The sequence below is a fragment of the Drosophila nasuta genome, chromosome X, assembly GCF_023558535.2.
Source record: "Drosophila nasuta strain 15112-1781.00 chromosome X, ASM2355853v1, whole genome shotgun sequence".
Classification (NCBI taxonomy): domain Eukaryota; kingdom Metazoa; phylum Arthropoda; class Insecta; order Diptera; family Drosophilidae; genus Drosophila; species Drosophila nasuta.
This window is the reverse complement of record NC_083459.1, coordinates 21,411,545-21,426,419: the sequence shown is the minus strand read 5'-3', so window position 1 is coordinate 21,426,419 and position 14,875 is coordinate 21,411,545. Positions and strand designations below refer to the sequence as shown.

The window sequence follows — 14,875 nt, the reverse complement described above, 5'->3', positions numbered from 1 at the left end:
AATTAGCACACACACACACACATTTATTGTCCCCATAGAGAATGATGCTAACGATGCCATAAAACAAATTTAACTTACAAAAAAAAAAGAAGAAGAAAAATAGTAAACGCCAGCGAAATCTTTATGTGCTGGCAACAAGTTTACATTAAAGTCATTTCATCATCAAACAATAAAGTTAAAATTGTTCTCTCTCAACGTTTGAGCAAGTGTTTTTTGTCTGGCTTTAGAGATCGACTCGCACAGCAGTTGGAAATGCAAACTGCAAAGGGAAAACAGAAGCCGATTACCTAATTAAACCAACAATGCGGCACAAACAAATGTAACACTTGTGAGCTTTCCAATGTGTGTGTGTGTCTGTTGTGTGTGTGTGTGTGTGTGTATGTGTGGCAGCAAAAGTCGGTTAGCCTTGGACTCGCTACAAATTTGAAATTCACTTTGCCACACACAACTGGACAAGCTTAGAAATTCCCTTCAAAAAAGGACAAAGTATAGAAGAGTTAAACATATATTTTATAATCACAATAAAACGCATTTGCAGTATGCATATACATACATATATACATATGTAAATAAATAATACAATAGTTAGAGACTCCGAGTTTGATAAGTTTCTGCTGATAAGTCTCTCTAATGCACAAATCAGAACAATATGAGATAAGGTAAACCAACTGAGAGTCAGAAAAGACTCTTCTGTGACTTCTTATAATAATATTATTTAATTCTAACTCGTGAACTATATAGATATTAGCACATTACAAATACTTTGTAGTTATTAATATATATTCATTGCAAAAATCAATATAATATGAAATAAGGTAAGTCAACTGAGAGTTAGAAAAGACTCTTTTGTAACTTCTTACAATAATATTATTTAATTCTAACTCGTGAACTATATAGATATTAGCACATTACAAATACTTTGAAGTTTTTAACATATATTCATTGCAATAATCAATACAATCTGAGAAGGCGTAAATCAACTGAGAGTCAGAAAAGACTCTTCTGTGACTTCTTATAATAATATTATTTAATTCTAACTCGTGAACTATATAGATATTAGCACATTACAAATACTTTGTAGTTTTTAATATAAATTCATTGGATTCCATTCTTATCAGTTGCTCAGGCCATTTCGTTTTCAGTTTTGAGCTCAGTTTATGACCCCATTCGAAAGTTAAATGAGTTTGTTTTTATTGCAGTCGCTGTTGCTTCTCTTTACTATTTTCTTTTTTGCCCGTCAAGCTCAACTTTGTGGTTGCCTTTCAGTATAATAGCTGTGCTGCAGACGCTTTGTTGCATGCAACACCAACAGCAACAGCAACAGCAACAGCTACAGCTTTTGTTATTGATAGTTTCATAATTGCAATGGCAAAGGATGTCAGTGTGTATATGTGATTGAACATGTTGCTGAGCTGCCCTTTAATCTATGCAACTCAATCATAAAGTGTTGAGCAAATCGTTGCACTCAGTTCACCTGCCACTGCAACAAGAACTCGCACTATTGACCACAAATGTGTGGCAAGTTCATTACCAAGTGTATGGGTGCCCACGATATAATCATAATGAATTTCACCTCCCCGTTTGACACAATATTTTCACCACGCACTGTACTTACGGTAATTAAAAGTTGTCACCTGTGCGAAATTTGCAATCTCGTCGCCACCCAATAAAGTATGTAGTTAATGAAGTTGCAAAACTTACCTGAAAGTAGAGGAAAAGAGAGAAATAAGAGAATATGTAATTAATCAATAATTTATATCAGTATTAATAAACTCTTATAAAGCTAGTCGTTACTCAGCTGTGAAAATGCCAAAATTTTCAATTTAAATTTTGCATTTAATTCGTTACTCATCTCTGCTTCAATCTTCAATACATAAGTATCCAGTTGAACTAAATGTTAATGTGCGACCGAGGGGGAAATGCGAAAAATAACTGATTTGCATTTTGCTTATACTCATACTCATACTCATATTAATCCTAATTTGATATTCTGCATTCCACATTGTTTAGGTGAACTCGCCTTGCATAACTTTCGCCAGAGTTTATTAAATTCTTGTGAAAACAAGTTATTATAGCAAAATTCTATTGCTCGAACGTAAAGAATCGAAGCCACACTAAATACTTCCATTACTCTATGCTTTTTATACTAATTAAGCAATATGAGCGATGCAAGAATTACAAAATTGCAAAATACTTGCTCTGAATATGCATACGAGATATTTATCACTCTTTAAATCAAATTTGAAATTCAATTAGTAAATTTTGTAATACATTTTATAAAGTTTCAAATAATAAAATAAAATTCATAGTAATTTTTATCTTCTCTTTTTCGTTTGCTTCTAACAGTCTTCAACGGAACGAAACACAATTTCCTCTGCTCGCTTTTTTGTGAAATCAGTTGACAAACTTTTTTCGAAAGAAAAAAGCTCTGCTAGACAAATTACCAATAATCTGCTCATTAACTGAGCAAATTATGTTAAACATGAACGTTGACATACTATTTCCCTTTTGGCAGCAGGGAGCAAGGAAATGGAAATGAAAATGTATTTGTCATTATATTTATTGATAGGTCTTTAACATGTTTAATCGTTTGTAGTTCACAAATTAACTGTCAACCCTTATTATGTCAATTGCATAGCCAAGTGATTTGTGCATCTGCTGCCCGTAATTGATGCGGTGTAAGATAAGCTAAAGCAGTAAGTGGCCGCAATTGCCATATATGGTTGTAAAGTAGCTCATTCGCCCAGTAGTCCCGGATACGAGTAGCACGAAGAGCTTTTCCACTGTGGTGAAATTCCGAAAGCTTAAAGCTTGCATAGCCGGTTCCGAAAATGATTTCCGTAGGAATGCGCAAAGCTTAAATAAATTGGACACAGCTTTTGATAGCTTTAAGCATGCGAAAGTTCAAAGCTTGTTGTGACAACTTTTAAATGCTTTTATACAATACATGTTCTGTTATTTTTTAAAAGTTTACAACAAAATAGGCGGTATTAAGTTTATCGATTTTAAATCTTTTTTTGAAATTATTTTAAAATGTTTGCAAATTCATTTATCACTTCCAGACATTAAGTAAATTAGTCATTCAGCTTGATAAGTTTTTGAATTCTTTTCGGATATTTTTATGAAAAGTTAGCATTTTATAAAAAAGTATGTATATTTTCAATTTTCTATTTTAAACTAAAACTTTTATCAAGTTGTTTACATATTTTTATATGTAAATTTCCATAGACTAGAAGGGTATTATAAGATTGTGCCTCCTCGTAATGTATAAAAAAGGTAGAAGTCGGCAGGCATTTCCGAATATATTTTTGATTAGTTATGTCCGTCTGTCTGCATGCCTGTCAGTCTCTATGAACACCTAGATCTCAGAGACTATAAGGTATAGACATATAATTGTTCTTTATATTGGTGGCACGCATATCAAGTTTGTTTCATACATACTATAATAAATATAATTTTTATAATTCCTGAACATATAACGACAATATGTTATATTTTGCACTCTTTGGTATGTTTACATAAATCTTACATTCATTTCTATAATTTTGTAACTAACTTATTTCATTTAATAACTATTTACTTTAATTGAAATTAGATAAAACTGTTTCAGTCTCGAAATTTAAGAAGTCACTTGATACCATTTTATTACAAACTATCAATTATTTCAATTTGTTTGCACCGAAGAAAGTCAATTTAATCGTCAATTAAATAGACTTTTAATTGCAAGCATCAGTTGCGACATTGAAGTTAAAATAAAGCCTTTTTCCGATATGCAAATTGGTGAATAAAAACAAAAGATATTCATTCCATTGTTAAAGGCAGGCTGCGTTAATCAATCGCAGCGAGCAAACGATACACATGAAGGCGTATTTATATAGAGAATATATGTAGTATGTATTTCCGTTAAACTTTTCTCGATTGTTACTTGTGTTGATTTAATAGTATTGAGTTTTTCAATATTTTCAGTTCTCTGACAAATAAAATCCTGATGCCATTTGCCAGTTTTTATGCACACATACATACATACATATGTACAAACATATTGATTAAATGCAAGTTATTTTTGGGGGCTGGCAAATGCGAGCCCCGCTAAAGGTGCAGCTATAAATAAAAAGCAAATTCTCTTTTCGCTCGCATCGGATTAAGCTGTGACTTGTCCAGCAATACACACACACACACGCATATGGAAAGCACGCCCACTTGTGACATACGCCCACATTTGCTGAAGTTCAATGACTAGCAATAACGAAGCGTCATTCAAGCGTAAATTATTGTCGAGGACCTTCTCCTCCATCCAAAAAATGGTCTGAGAGAATATGGAATGTAGATAAGAGAGAGAGAGAGAGAGAAGACAGAAGGGAGACAAGGAAACCGAACCGAAACAAACTGAACTGAAGATGGCAGGACGAAGTAAACGAACAGCAGAGTTTCAGACCGTCTGAGCAGCTTAGCGGAAATGTGACAAAAGTGTTTGTCCTGAAAGGGTTTTGCCTCGAGCTGCTGCCCAGATTCATTCGACTGCGGAGTCTACGGTGTGTATGTGTGTGTGTGTGCGTGTGTGTGTGTGTGGGAAAAGACGCAACAGTTGATTGCCATCAATGGAAATTATGTAAATCAAATTGTCCACGCATTATTCAGAGTGCATATGGTTTGGGGTGACAGATCCAATTGGGCGTGAAAATTGATAGAAATCTGCATGCCACACAAACACACACGCACACTCACACATATGGGTGCTTGGGCCAAGAGTCGATTGCATGTTGCGTAACCGACAAAAAAGAAGAATACAACACAAAACTTTTTTGCGCAACGAAAACTTGTTTCACAGCAAACATCAAAACGAATAGTCTTTTTTCCACATAACATATCCAAATTTTTACGCGAATTTTTAAAGGGTATTCTGCGTTTATTATGAGCTATTTCGAGGAGTGAAAGTACAAGTTAATTTAACTTACTCTCTCTCGAATTCAAAGCACATCAATTGATCATAATAATCATAAAATTCAAAATTGTTTTTATACTATTTTCAATGAGACTAATATGCCCTTTGAAATATTGTACAAATACATACATATGCATAAAAATACAATCTGAAAAGTGATATTGTATGTTTTTATAACGTTGTTGCCTTATGTTGAATTTCGTTTTTCGGAATATGCATGAATTTCACGCTAAAGCGAATAAAGCAACCCGTGATAGGAATTTATCGATTCAATTTCATAATTATTGTCTTTTATAGAGATTGTTAATTAAAGTTAATGCGTATATAGATAGATTGTGCATATTAATGCATTTCTGGCTAAATGTCTAAATCTAAATTGATTTAAATAAAAATTCGTCAATATTATATATTGCATCTATAAGTTAACTTCAATTAAATTATAAAGTTTATTGAGAACAACTCCACTTGTTAAGCTAAAGCCGATATTGAAATTTGGTTATGTAAATAAATAAAAATATGTAATTTAACTAACTTAAGTTAATGTTGACATTACAAATCGTAAATAAAATACGAGTATATAACTTGTAGATAATCATGATAATTTAGAACTACCAATATGTTAGTTTATTGATTTCACAGTTCAAATCTAGGATTCCCTTGCCTTTGCTTTGCTTTCCCGCCCACTTTCGATAAAAAAGACAACATATTAAATATGGAGAAACTTTATTTACTACACAACTATAAATTCATCAACAAGTAGAACCATAACCATGGCAAAACAAAACAAAAAATATAACAACTATACACGAAGCAATAAATTCGATCAGGTAAAACGGAAACGATCCATCAGTCAGTCAGAGAGTTTAACATTTGGATTTCTTTGGGGTTTTCTCGCAGGATTTCTTTGGGGTCTTCTCGCAGGATTTCTTTGGGGTCTTCTCGCAGGATTTCTTTGGGGTCTTCTCGCAGGATTTCTTCGGGGTGTCTCCAGAAGATCTCTTGGTGGTGTGTCCAGAAGATCTCTTTGTGGTGTGTCCAGAAGATCTCTTTGTGGTGTGTCCACAAGACTTCTTGGGGTTCTTGTCACAAGACTTCTTGGGCTTCTTGTCACAAGACTTCTTGGGGTTCTTGTCACAAGACTTCTTGGGGTTCTTGTCACAAGATTTCTTAGAGTGCTTGCCACAGGATTTCTTAGTGTCCTTACCACAAGATTTCTTTGGGTGCTTGTCACACGAATTCTTTGGATGCTTGTCACAAGATTTCTTTGGGTGCTTGCCGCAGGATTTCTTAGTGTCCTTATCACAAGATTTCTTTGGATGCTTGCCGCTGGGCTTCTTCGTGTTCTTACCGCATGGCTTGGGTTGGGTTGTCGGAGACTTTGTAACCACCGGTGGAGACTTGGTCACCACTGGAGGACGCTTGGTCACCACAGGCGGGCACTTAGTCACTGGCGGACACTTGGTGACCACTGGAGGAGACTTTGTAACCACAGGGCACTTGGTAACAGGCGGGCACTTGGTGACCACTGGAGGACACTTGGTGACCACTGGAGGACGCTTGGTCACCACAGGCGGGCACTTAGTCACAGGTGGACACTTGGTCACTGGCCTGCAGGGTGTGGGCTTGCACTTAGGAGGGGTCCAACAGTTGGCTTCGCCGCCAGTTATGACCGCAACCGCAAGGATCACAAGAATGCAGAAGACCGAGAAGAAGCGCATGGCTGGAAGATGGAACTGCTGAGGTAGCTGTTGCTGTCGTTTGAGTCTTTCGTCCAGGCTTATATAGTAAAATGCCCTCACGATTACCCTACACTGAGCATATTACAATCAACAGCAGCTTAGTGAAAGAGTTGCAGTTACAACATATTCAGAAATCGATGCAGGGCATTGAAAGTGCTTGGCAACTGCATCGCATTGATCAATGCAAGTCTATTTCCAATTGTGAATATTTATATTTTTAGCAGTTTACTTAATGGCAACTGGCGAGTTGTTATTAATATAACCATTATCGATCTTTAAATAGCAAATTGCCCAGCCCAATTATATGGTTAATCTGTTCTCGGTGTCATTCTAAATTTATAATGTGTTTATCAGAAAATAAAGTTCAAGGTTAACCGAGCCATTGGTCATTCAATCTGTGATTCGGGATTCGAAAAACATTTATGCTAACTTTTTTTAGTGTAATCTTTCTTAAGATATTGACAGCAGCACTTTTCAAATGCATTTTAACTATTAGATTCATTTTGTGGCAAGATTATTTCTTAGAAAATTTACAATTTCGCTTTCTTTGAGATTAATGCTTAAGATTTCTTAAAGGGGATATAACTCCAGAGAGTATCAATTTTTGTATATCTATAAAAATGCCTTTTGTGCTAAATAAAAACAAGTTAGAAAGCTATAGTCGAATGTGCTCGACTGTGAAATACCCGTTACCCTTTTCTTATAATAAAAAAATACTTAAATATGGCATATGTTATATTTGGTATATAAAGACTGTACTATATATCAATACTCTACTATTTTCAAAATATACCATATAGTACAAAATATTCCAGATTGATATCCGAAGCAACTAAGATCTGACATCAGCGTACAGAATTTTCTATTAAATGACTTCAACAATTTTTATCTGATCGCATCAAATTTTCAGGAATGTTAAATTCAATCTTCTAATGTTTGATTCATAATTCACAAATGAGTTTATTCAACTGGCAATAAGCAATAAATTCGAGATCTATAACAAACAAAAAAAATGCAAATAAAAAATAAAAGTATTCATTTAATCTGCCACATTTCATATGAACAAATATCTAACAAAAGAAGTTCGCATGAAATTTTTGCGCATCAATTCGCAGAAGAGTTTGGAAGTTTCCACTTCGAGTTTAGTGTTAAATATTCTTATTCCCCTTGGTAATTACTCACATTGGTGGATGATCAAAATAGAATGTTTACATTGTTTTCTTCGCCATATCTATTGTTATGTGCGCGACATATTTTGATACTCGACGACAAGTTGAACAAACAAACTAGCGTTGAACAAATGCTGTTTGCTTTTTGCGATTGGCCTCCCCCAACACGTATATAACTGGCTGTCAACGGCAACAATGCCATCAAATTAGCGTTTGCCATTTGAAAGTGAGAAAGAATATAATGAAGTTCAGTACGCGTTTCTTGTTGCTCGCCCTCCTCGCTCTGTGGGCCACCACAGTGATGGCTGCGGATGGCGATAGCGATGATGATTACACCGATGCAGGTGAGGATACCGATGATGCTAGCAATGATGATGCCAGCGATGATGCGGCGAGTAATACCAACACTGATTCAAACACAACACCAACAACAACAGACACTGACACATCAGCTACAGATGCAGCTTCAGATACAGTCTCCTCAGCACCATCATCTACAGATTCTGACTCCGATACAGATTCATCGGTATCCACCGCCGATACGGATTCCGAAACCGAGTCAAGTGACGATGAAACAACCACCGCAGCTGCAGTTGTGCGACGCACCACTCGCAAACGCAGGACGACCAGCACCAATCGCCGGACCAGTCGCAACACGAAGAACAGGCGCAACACCAGACGCAACAACAACAGCAACAGACGCGCCGCTAGCAGACGTCGTGCCAACAACGCGCGTCGCAGGCGCGGTTAAACATTGCAACGAGACCAATGCACACCAAGCCTCAAATGGACCACAGCAATTAGCCGCCGTCTTTCCACCATTTTTTTTCTGCTCCCTTGCAAACATTTTTGTATAATAAATACTTTGATTAACGTCGTAAACATTCAACTAGTAGTTGTGAGCACTAATTACAATCCAGAGATTGAATTTTATTGCCGCTTAAAGCAGAGAAACTAAATGGATGAAAGCCATAACCCAAGGCGATATTTACATCTGTGAAGTTAATATGCATCTGTTTTCAACTAATATGCATGAATTAATTGCATCAGTAAAATCTTTATTTTCTAGCAATTATTCTCCAGCAAATTTGAACATTTGAACAACGAATAAATACTCGCAACTAATTCGGACTCCCATAATTTCTGCAATTTAACACAGTGAAGCAAAAGCGTGCCAAGCAGCTGTTACAATTTAGCCACACAATTTATGCAGGTGAAAATACCATTAGGTATTCACACAAAAAAGATACAATAAACATTGCACAGAAGTCAGATTAAATGAAAAGCTTGTGAAATACAAAATAAAAGGATCAACTCGGCTTTAAATTAGAATGTACGAGGGTAAGAAATCTGTAGTCGAGTGTGCTCGAACCCGAACAGTGCGGTATTAAATTTAAAAATATACCAAATTAATATACCGCAAAAATACTAAAAAAAAATATGCCAATGTATATACATAGTTTCTTGGTATAGTACGACAATCTAAATATACCACAGAGTATCGAATTCAAAATATACCAAATAAATATAACATAAATAGCAAGTAGTGTATTTAGTATTATGATATAATATTACGTTCAAAATGTACCACAAAGTGCAAAATATATCAGATTGTCAGCCAAAGAAACAACAAATGTTCTCGAAAAAAAAAAATTATATCTTTATTTCTTATAGTCTCTGAGATCTATGTACGCACATAGGTGTTCATACGGACGGACGGACAGACAGACAGACGGCTGTCGACGCTGCTCAAGAACATATATACTTTATGGAGACAGAGATGGCTGCCTGTTACAAACATTTTCCGCAGGCACAAAGTTATAATTGTACCTATAAAACGCATTAAAAATGCAACATATTGAACAAAAAAAACAAACAAAAACGTTGTATTATCCTACATCAATATACAATTGGAAAATCAGCAAAGTTCTGTGCACACACACACGAGAGAGAGAGTATAATTATTTCATTCGATTTGCCATTGTCAGCGACATCGACAACGAAAGCGACGGCGACATCGACATCGACAGCGACTGGCATTGAGTCTGTATTCAGTTCATTTAGCGATTTTATTGGTAGCATAGTTGGAAATATTCAATTATGCATAAGGTTTTAGCCATAAATTATGTCGCTTTTGTGCTCCCAACGGTCGACGTTGGTTGGGCATGAAATGCAGCTTAGTTCAGGTTGGTGTTAGTGTTATTGTTAGTGTGTGTGTGTGTGTGTATGAGTGTGAGTGTGTGTGTGTGTGTGCGAGTTTGAACTCATCCTGGACAGCTGTCGTCTGCTTTGGTCTGTGACCTGGCAAAGTTTTGTCACTTAACTTTTCTGATTTGATTAAGTCGACTAACTGCAAATTGATTTCATTGTAAGTCGCTAATTGGCTGCTTGGTTTACGCCCTCGTCTCTCTCTCTGTCTCTCTCTCTTTCTTGCTCTCTTCATCTAACTTTAGAGGCAAGTTTTCTTGGGCACTTGTGTGCGCGCCTATTGAAGAACTTGTTGTCAGCGAGCGATACACACTCCAAAGATTGCGCATACGCCATGGGGGCCATGCGGCCATGCGGCCATACCGCCAGAACAAATTCAAACAACTGACGCACTTTACGCCGATAGCGCTCAGCGTCACTTAACGAGTTTTCGACTTTCGGCTTTCGGTTTTCGGCTTTAAGCAGCGCCAAGGCATTTGTGCAAATATTGGTAAATATCAAAAAAAAATAATAATAATAATACTTTGGCATTTGTTTGGCTTGTATTTATTTTCTGGTTGTGGGTTTTCGTTATTTTTCGTTTTCGTTTTCGCTTTTTTTGTTTTTATTGAGGGGGTTTTCATCTCTTTATATTTATTATTTTTTTTCAATTTTTTGGTCGTTTTTTTAGGCCAAAGTCAATAAAAAACAGCGACATGAAAAGTATTGCATAACTGTGGGCGTCTTTTTTTATTTACTCATTCAGTTTGCCAGCGAATTCTAAAATAAATAATTTATGATAACTTCATCACGCTACTTGAATATTGTTTTCAAATATTTCGGAGTATTGAAATGTTTAACTGTTTAATTATTTGCTGAATAATTTTTCCATTTACTTAATTTATATGTCAAATTAAATATTGTTTTACTGTCTTGTTTTCAATTGCTGTTGGTTAGACAAATAAATAAATCGTTGTGTTGATTTATTTGTTGAGCAAACAGATATCTAGAGTCATGTTCAAATTGAGGTTCAAGAGCTTCTGTGACAAGTCAATGCCAAATTGGCTCTGCATATTTCAGATCTATGAAAAGCGATTATTCAATTTTGTAGCGGGTTCAAACACGAAGATTAAAGAAAATTTTCGAAATGCATCAACAAGCCGAATAATATATTTTCTGTTAAATCTGATTTTGTGCTTTAACAGCTTTTTTTTTAGTATTTTTTACTTGGAATTAAATTTTCTTCTTGAAATTATGCAAATTTTATTCTTATAATTTAATTTATTTAAATTGCCATTTAAAATGAATTTCAAATGCGTCCTCAAGCAAGTGGAACTTTAACTATTAATGTTTTCTTTTAAATCTTCTTTCTTTACTTTATTTTGAATTTATTTACAATTATATTTGTTTGAAATTATAAGAATGTTAATAAAATTAGATCATTTCAATAAAATGGCAAATAAATAAAAATTGGAATATATTCAATATGAATTAAATAGAAGAGAATATAATGCAATAAAAAACAAATTTTTTCAACTCCACAAAATACGATAATGCTTGTAAATTGTTGTTGATAATAAGTATTGACCATAAATTGTTCTACTCCCAATTTTATTATAATGATATAAATGTTTATGTTTTTTTTTTTCTATAATTTGTAAGATTCGCTTTGAACTGTTTTTATACCCGCCTCCCATAGGGTAGAAGGGTATTATAACTTTGTGCCGACAGGAAATGTGTGTAACAGGTAGAAGGAGGCATCTCCGACCCTATAAAGTATATATATTCTTGATCAGCGTCAACTGCTGAGACGATATAGCGATGTCCGTCTGTCCGTCCGTCCCTCTGTCCGTCTGTCCCTATGAACACCTAGATCTCAGAGACTATAAGAGATAGAGCTATAATTTTTTTTCGACAACATTTGTTATGTTTGCACGCAGATCAAGTTTGTTTCAAATTTTTGCCACGCCCACTTCCGCCCCTGCAAATCAAAAAAATAACTAGCGTAATTTTAAAGCTAGAGTTACGAATTTTGGTATATACAGTAATAACTACAGTAGTTATGATCTCTGAAAATTTGGTTGCGATCAGAACAAAATAGTGGAAGTAATTAAAGAAATACTTTTGTATGGGCAAAAACGCCTACTTACTAGGGTCTGAGTTGCTTTGGCTGATAATCTGGTATATTGTGCTGTCTATGGTATATTTTGAATGCGGTACTATATCGATATACCACATATACCATTTGGTATATTTTTAGTATTTTTGCAGTATATTTGGTATATTTTGAGAATAATACCGCAAAATATATTTATTTTATTCAAAATGGGTAGCGGGTATCTCACAGTCGAGTACACTCGACTGTAGCTTTCTTACTTGTTAATAATAAATTGAATGTAGTTTAATTGTAAATGTCGTGATCAAACTTACCGAACATTGGCCAAGGTGTGACGCCGATTCTTAAGATAGCGACTGTGGTACTTCTGCAGATCCCCAATGGAACCTTGTTCGGCCTGCATTTTGCTGGTGGGCAGCAGCTGCGAGTTGCTGGGATGCGAGGCGAGTGCCGATGCCGATGATGATGCCAAGCGATGATGGGCAGCGACACTGATGCTGCTGCTGTTGTTGGTGGTATTTGTGTTGCCGGTGCTGCCGCTGGAAGCTAAAGTTTCGTTTGAATTGCTGCCAATAACCGTTGCCGATGACGAACCGCCGCCGCCTCCAGTGCCGCTGTTGCTGCTGCCAATCGGTGCGAGAACAATGCGCGACCAGCACGATTTATGCGGTTTACGGAACTTTAATTTGATGCGTGGCGATGGCGTCGATGCACCAACGTATTCTGGTTGTGAGCTGCCCCCTCCGCCTCCGGCTGTTGCTGCCGACGATGAGGTGGTACCTGACGACTGATGAACACTCTCACAGCTGCCACAATAGCCAGCTCCGGCTATTGTGATGGGTGGCAGCGGTTCCTCGAGCCCCTTGATGGGACTGTTGTTTGCCGCCTGGCGATTGTTTGCCTGTTGCAATTGTTGCTGCTCGGACTCTTCCTCCTCTTTGATGTGCGGCAATGGTGATGTCTGTGGCTGACAACTACAACGTTGCTGTTGCTGCTGCTGCTGCTGTTGTTGTTGTTGTTGCTGCTGTGTTGTTGCTGTTGCTCCTCCACTGCTGCCGCCGCCGCCGCCGCCGCTGTTACTGTTACTGCTAGTTGTTGCTGTGCTGCCGCCTGTTACCTGCTGATTGGCACTATAAACGCCACTGGGCGACGGCGACGTGGGAGAGACGCTGCTACTAGTTGTGGACAACAGCGTTGCTGCTGCTGTGGCTGCTGCTGAGGGTGTTGTCGTAACACTTGTCGTCAGAGTGCTCGCTGCTTCTGGCAGCGTTAGACTGGGCGCTGTGCTCGCTGTCACTGTGCTCGACAGCTGCAAGACGACAACGGTGGGCGATACGCTGGCGTCACTGAGTGTCTCCGGTTCGGCGCGTCGGGCAACCAAACCGCTGGCCAAACTTGCGGCTGCGATATCGGCAGCGCTCAACGGATGCTCCAAGTCCTCGTCAACGTCGTTGATGAGCGTCTTCAGGGATATGGGCGTTGTCACCGATGTGCCAATCGTATCCGCTAACGAATGCTTCTTCTCACCCGCAATGCCGCACGGTTCCTCTGTCTCAATGTCCAGCAATTGTTGCTGTTGTTGTTGTTGTTGATGCTCTTGTGATTGCTTTTCTGGTTGCTCGTTGTCTGTCAGCAAATCGGTTTGCGGTGTTGTTCCTTGTCTCTGTATCTGTGTCTGTTGTTGTGTCTGTGCTTTGGGCTTCAGCAGTTCGTCCGGAGTCTGCGCGGGTGTTTGGGGCGGACTTGTGGCGGGGGCTGCGGAGCCGCCCCCGCGACAAGGTAGGCAACAGCGAAACACTGTGCCACCGAAGCACTTTGTTCGCGGCTTTGATTTACGTTTGCTGCTGTTGCTGTTACTGCTGCTGCTGTTGCTGCTGTTACTGTTGCTACTGTTGCTATTGCTGTTGTTGTGGCTGCTGCCGCCGCTGGTGTTCGTGCTGCTGCTGCCGTTCCTCGTTGTTGCTGCTGCAGTCGCCGCCGTGGCCGCCAGGCCGTTAACGTTCCCGCCGCTTCCAATGCTCTGGCCTGCACCGTTGCTGCTGCTGCTGCCGTGACGCTGCATAAAATACATATGAATATATGGAGATGCAATGAGTAAACACTTGCAACTGCACTAAAACAATAGTCATAATAAAAGTATAAAATAATAAAAAGAAACGCTGAGTTGAGTTCAGTTGCAGTTTTCGATAACTAGTTTCCCCACTTTTCCCTCTCATCACTCTCTTTTCAACCTTGGCGTGCGTTTGATCCGTGCACTTTTGCGACGCATTTTTAAGCGTAAAACTTTGTGTCAACTTCGCCAGTCGCATCATGAATACAGCCACGCCCACTTAAGCTACAGCTCAATTTGCAGCTCAATTCGCAGCGACATCAGTTCGATTTTGCATGCACTTATTTTGCTGCTTCTGCAAAGAGAAAGAATAAAGCCAAAAAAAATGTTAATACAATGGCAAAATCATTATTGAATATTAAACTAATTATATCTTAATGATATGAATGTGTTGTTATGGTACTTTATTTCTGTGCTGATTCAACCACTTAATAAGTCTCTCTTACATTATGGCATTCACTTCAAAGCCACAATAACTTTAAATAAAATCTACAATTAAAGTGTATTTAAATTTAAAAATTGTACATAGCTTCATTGTAGCTGCGCAGATTTTCCCTATGCATCAATCCATTTTGCAGGTTTGTTAACTAAACTAACAAACTATTTGCGCTC

General features: G+C 37.6%; 2 protein-coding genes across 7 annotated transcripts in view; one reads left to right on the top strand and one right to left on the bottom strand.

Moving 5' to 3' along the window:
• LOC132797332 (cAMP-specific 3',5'-cyclic phosphodiesterase) overlaps positions 1 to 14,875 on the bottom strand; it is a 237,285-nt gene that overhangs the window by 141,637 nt on the left and 80,773 nt on the right. For all 4 annotated transcript variants that reach the window (XM_060809030.1, XM_060809028.1, XM_060809031.1 and 1 more), the window contains exons 2-3: positions 14,385 to 14,558; positions 12,468 to 14,209 (exon numbers count right to left, since the gene is read on the bottom strand). In XM_060809030.1, the coding sequence (XP_060665013.1) occupies positions 12,468 to 14,209; positions 14,385 to 14,465 (1,823 nt within the window). In that variant the 5' untranslated portion in view covers positions 14,466 to 14,558. The remainder of the gene's footprint in view (positions 1 to 12,467; positions 14,210 to 14,384; positions 14,559 to 14,875) is intronic.
• LOC132796242 (pre-intermoult gene 1 protein) lies at positions 8,057 to 8,745 on the top strand. 3 transcript variants are annotated; one of them, XM_060807334.1, is made up of 2 exons: positions 8,057 to 8,194; positions 8,369 to 8,745. In XM_060807334.1, the coding sequence occupies exons 1-2, from the start codon at positions 8,092 to 8,094 to the stop codon at positions 8,599 to 8,601; spliced, it is 336 nt and encodes a 111-aa protein (XP_060663317.1). In that variant the 5' UTR covers positions 8,057 to 8,091; the 3' UTR covers positions 8,602 to 8,745. The 3 variants fall into 3 exon arrangements, with proteins under 3 accessions (XP_060663317.1, XP_060663316.1, XP_060663315.1); XM_060807333.1 differs by having other exon boundaries at positions 8,351 to 8,745; XM_060807332.1 differs by having other exon boundaries at positions 8,288 to 8,744.

Bases quoted from the DNA above. Each gene is read 5' to 3' on its own strand.
- LOC132796242 (XM_060807332.1), top strand. From the start codon at position 8,092: ATGAAGTTCAGTACGCGTTTCTTGTTGCTCGCCCTCCTCGCTCTGTGG. The intron at 8,195-8,287 runs GTGAGGATACCG...CAACAACAACAG, and splicing joins TGATGATTACACCGATGCAG to ACACTGACACATCAGCTACA.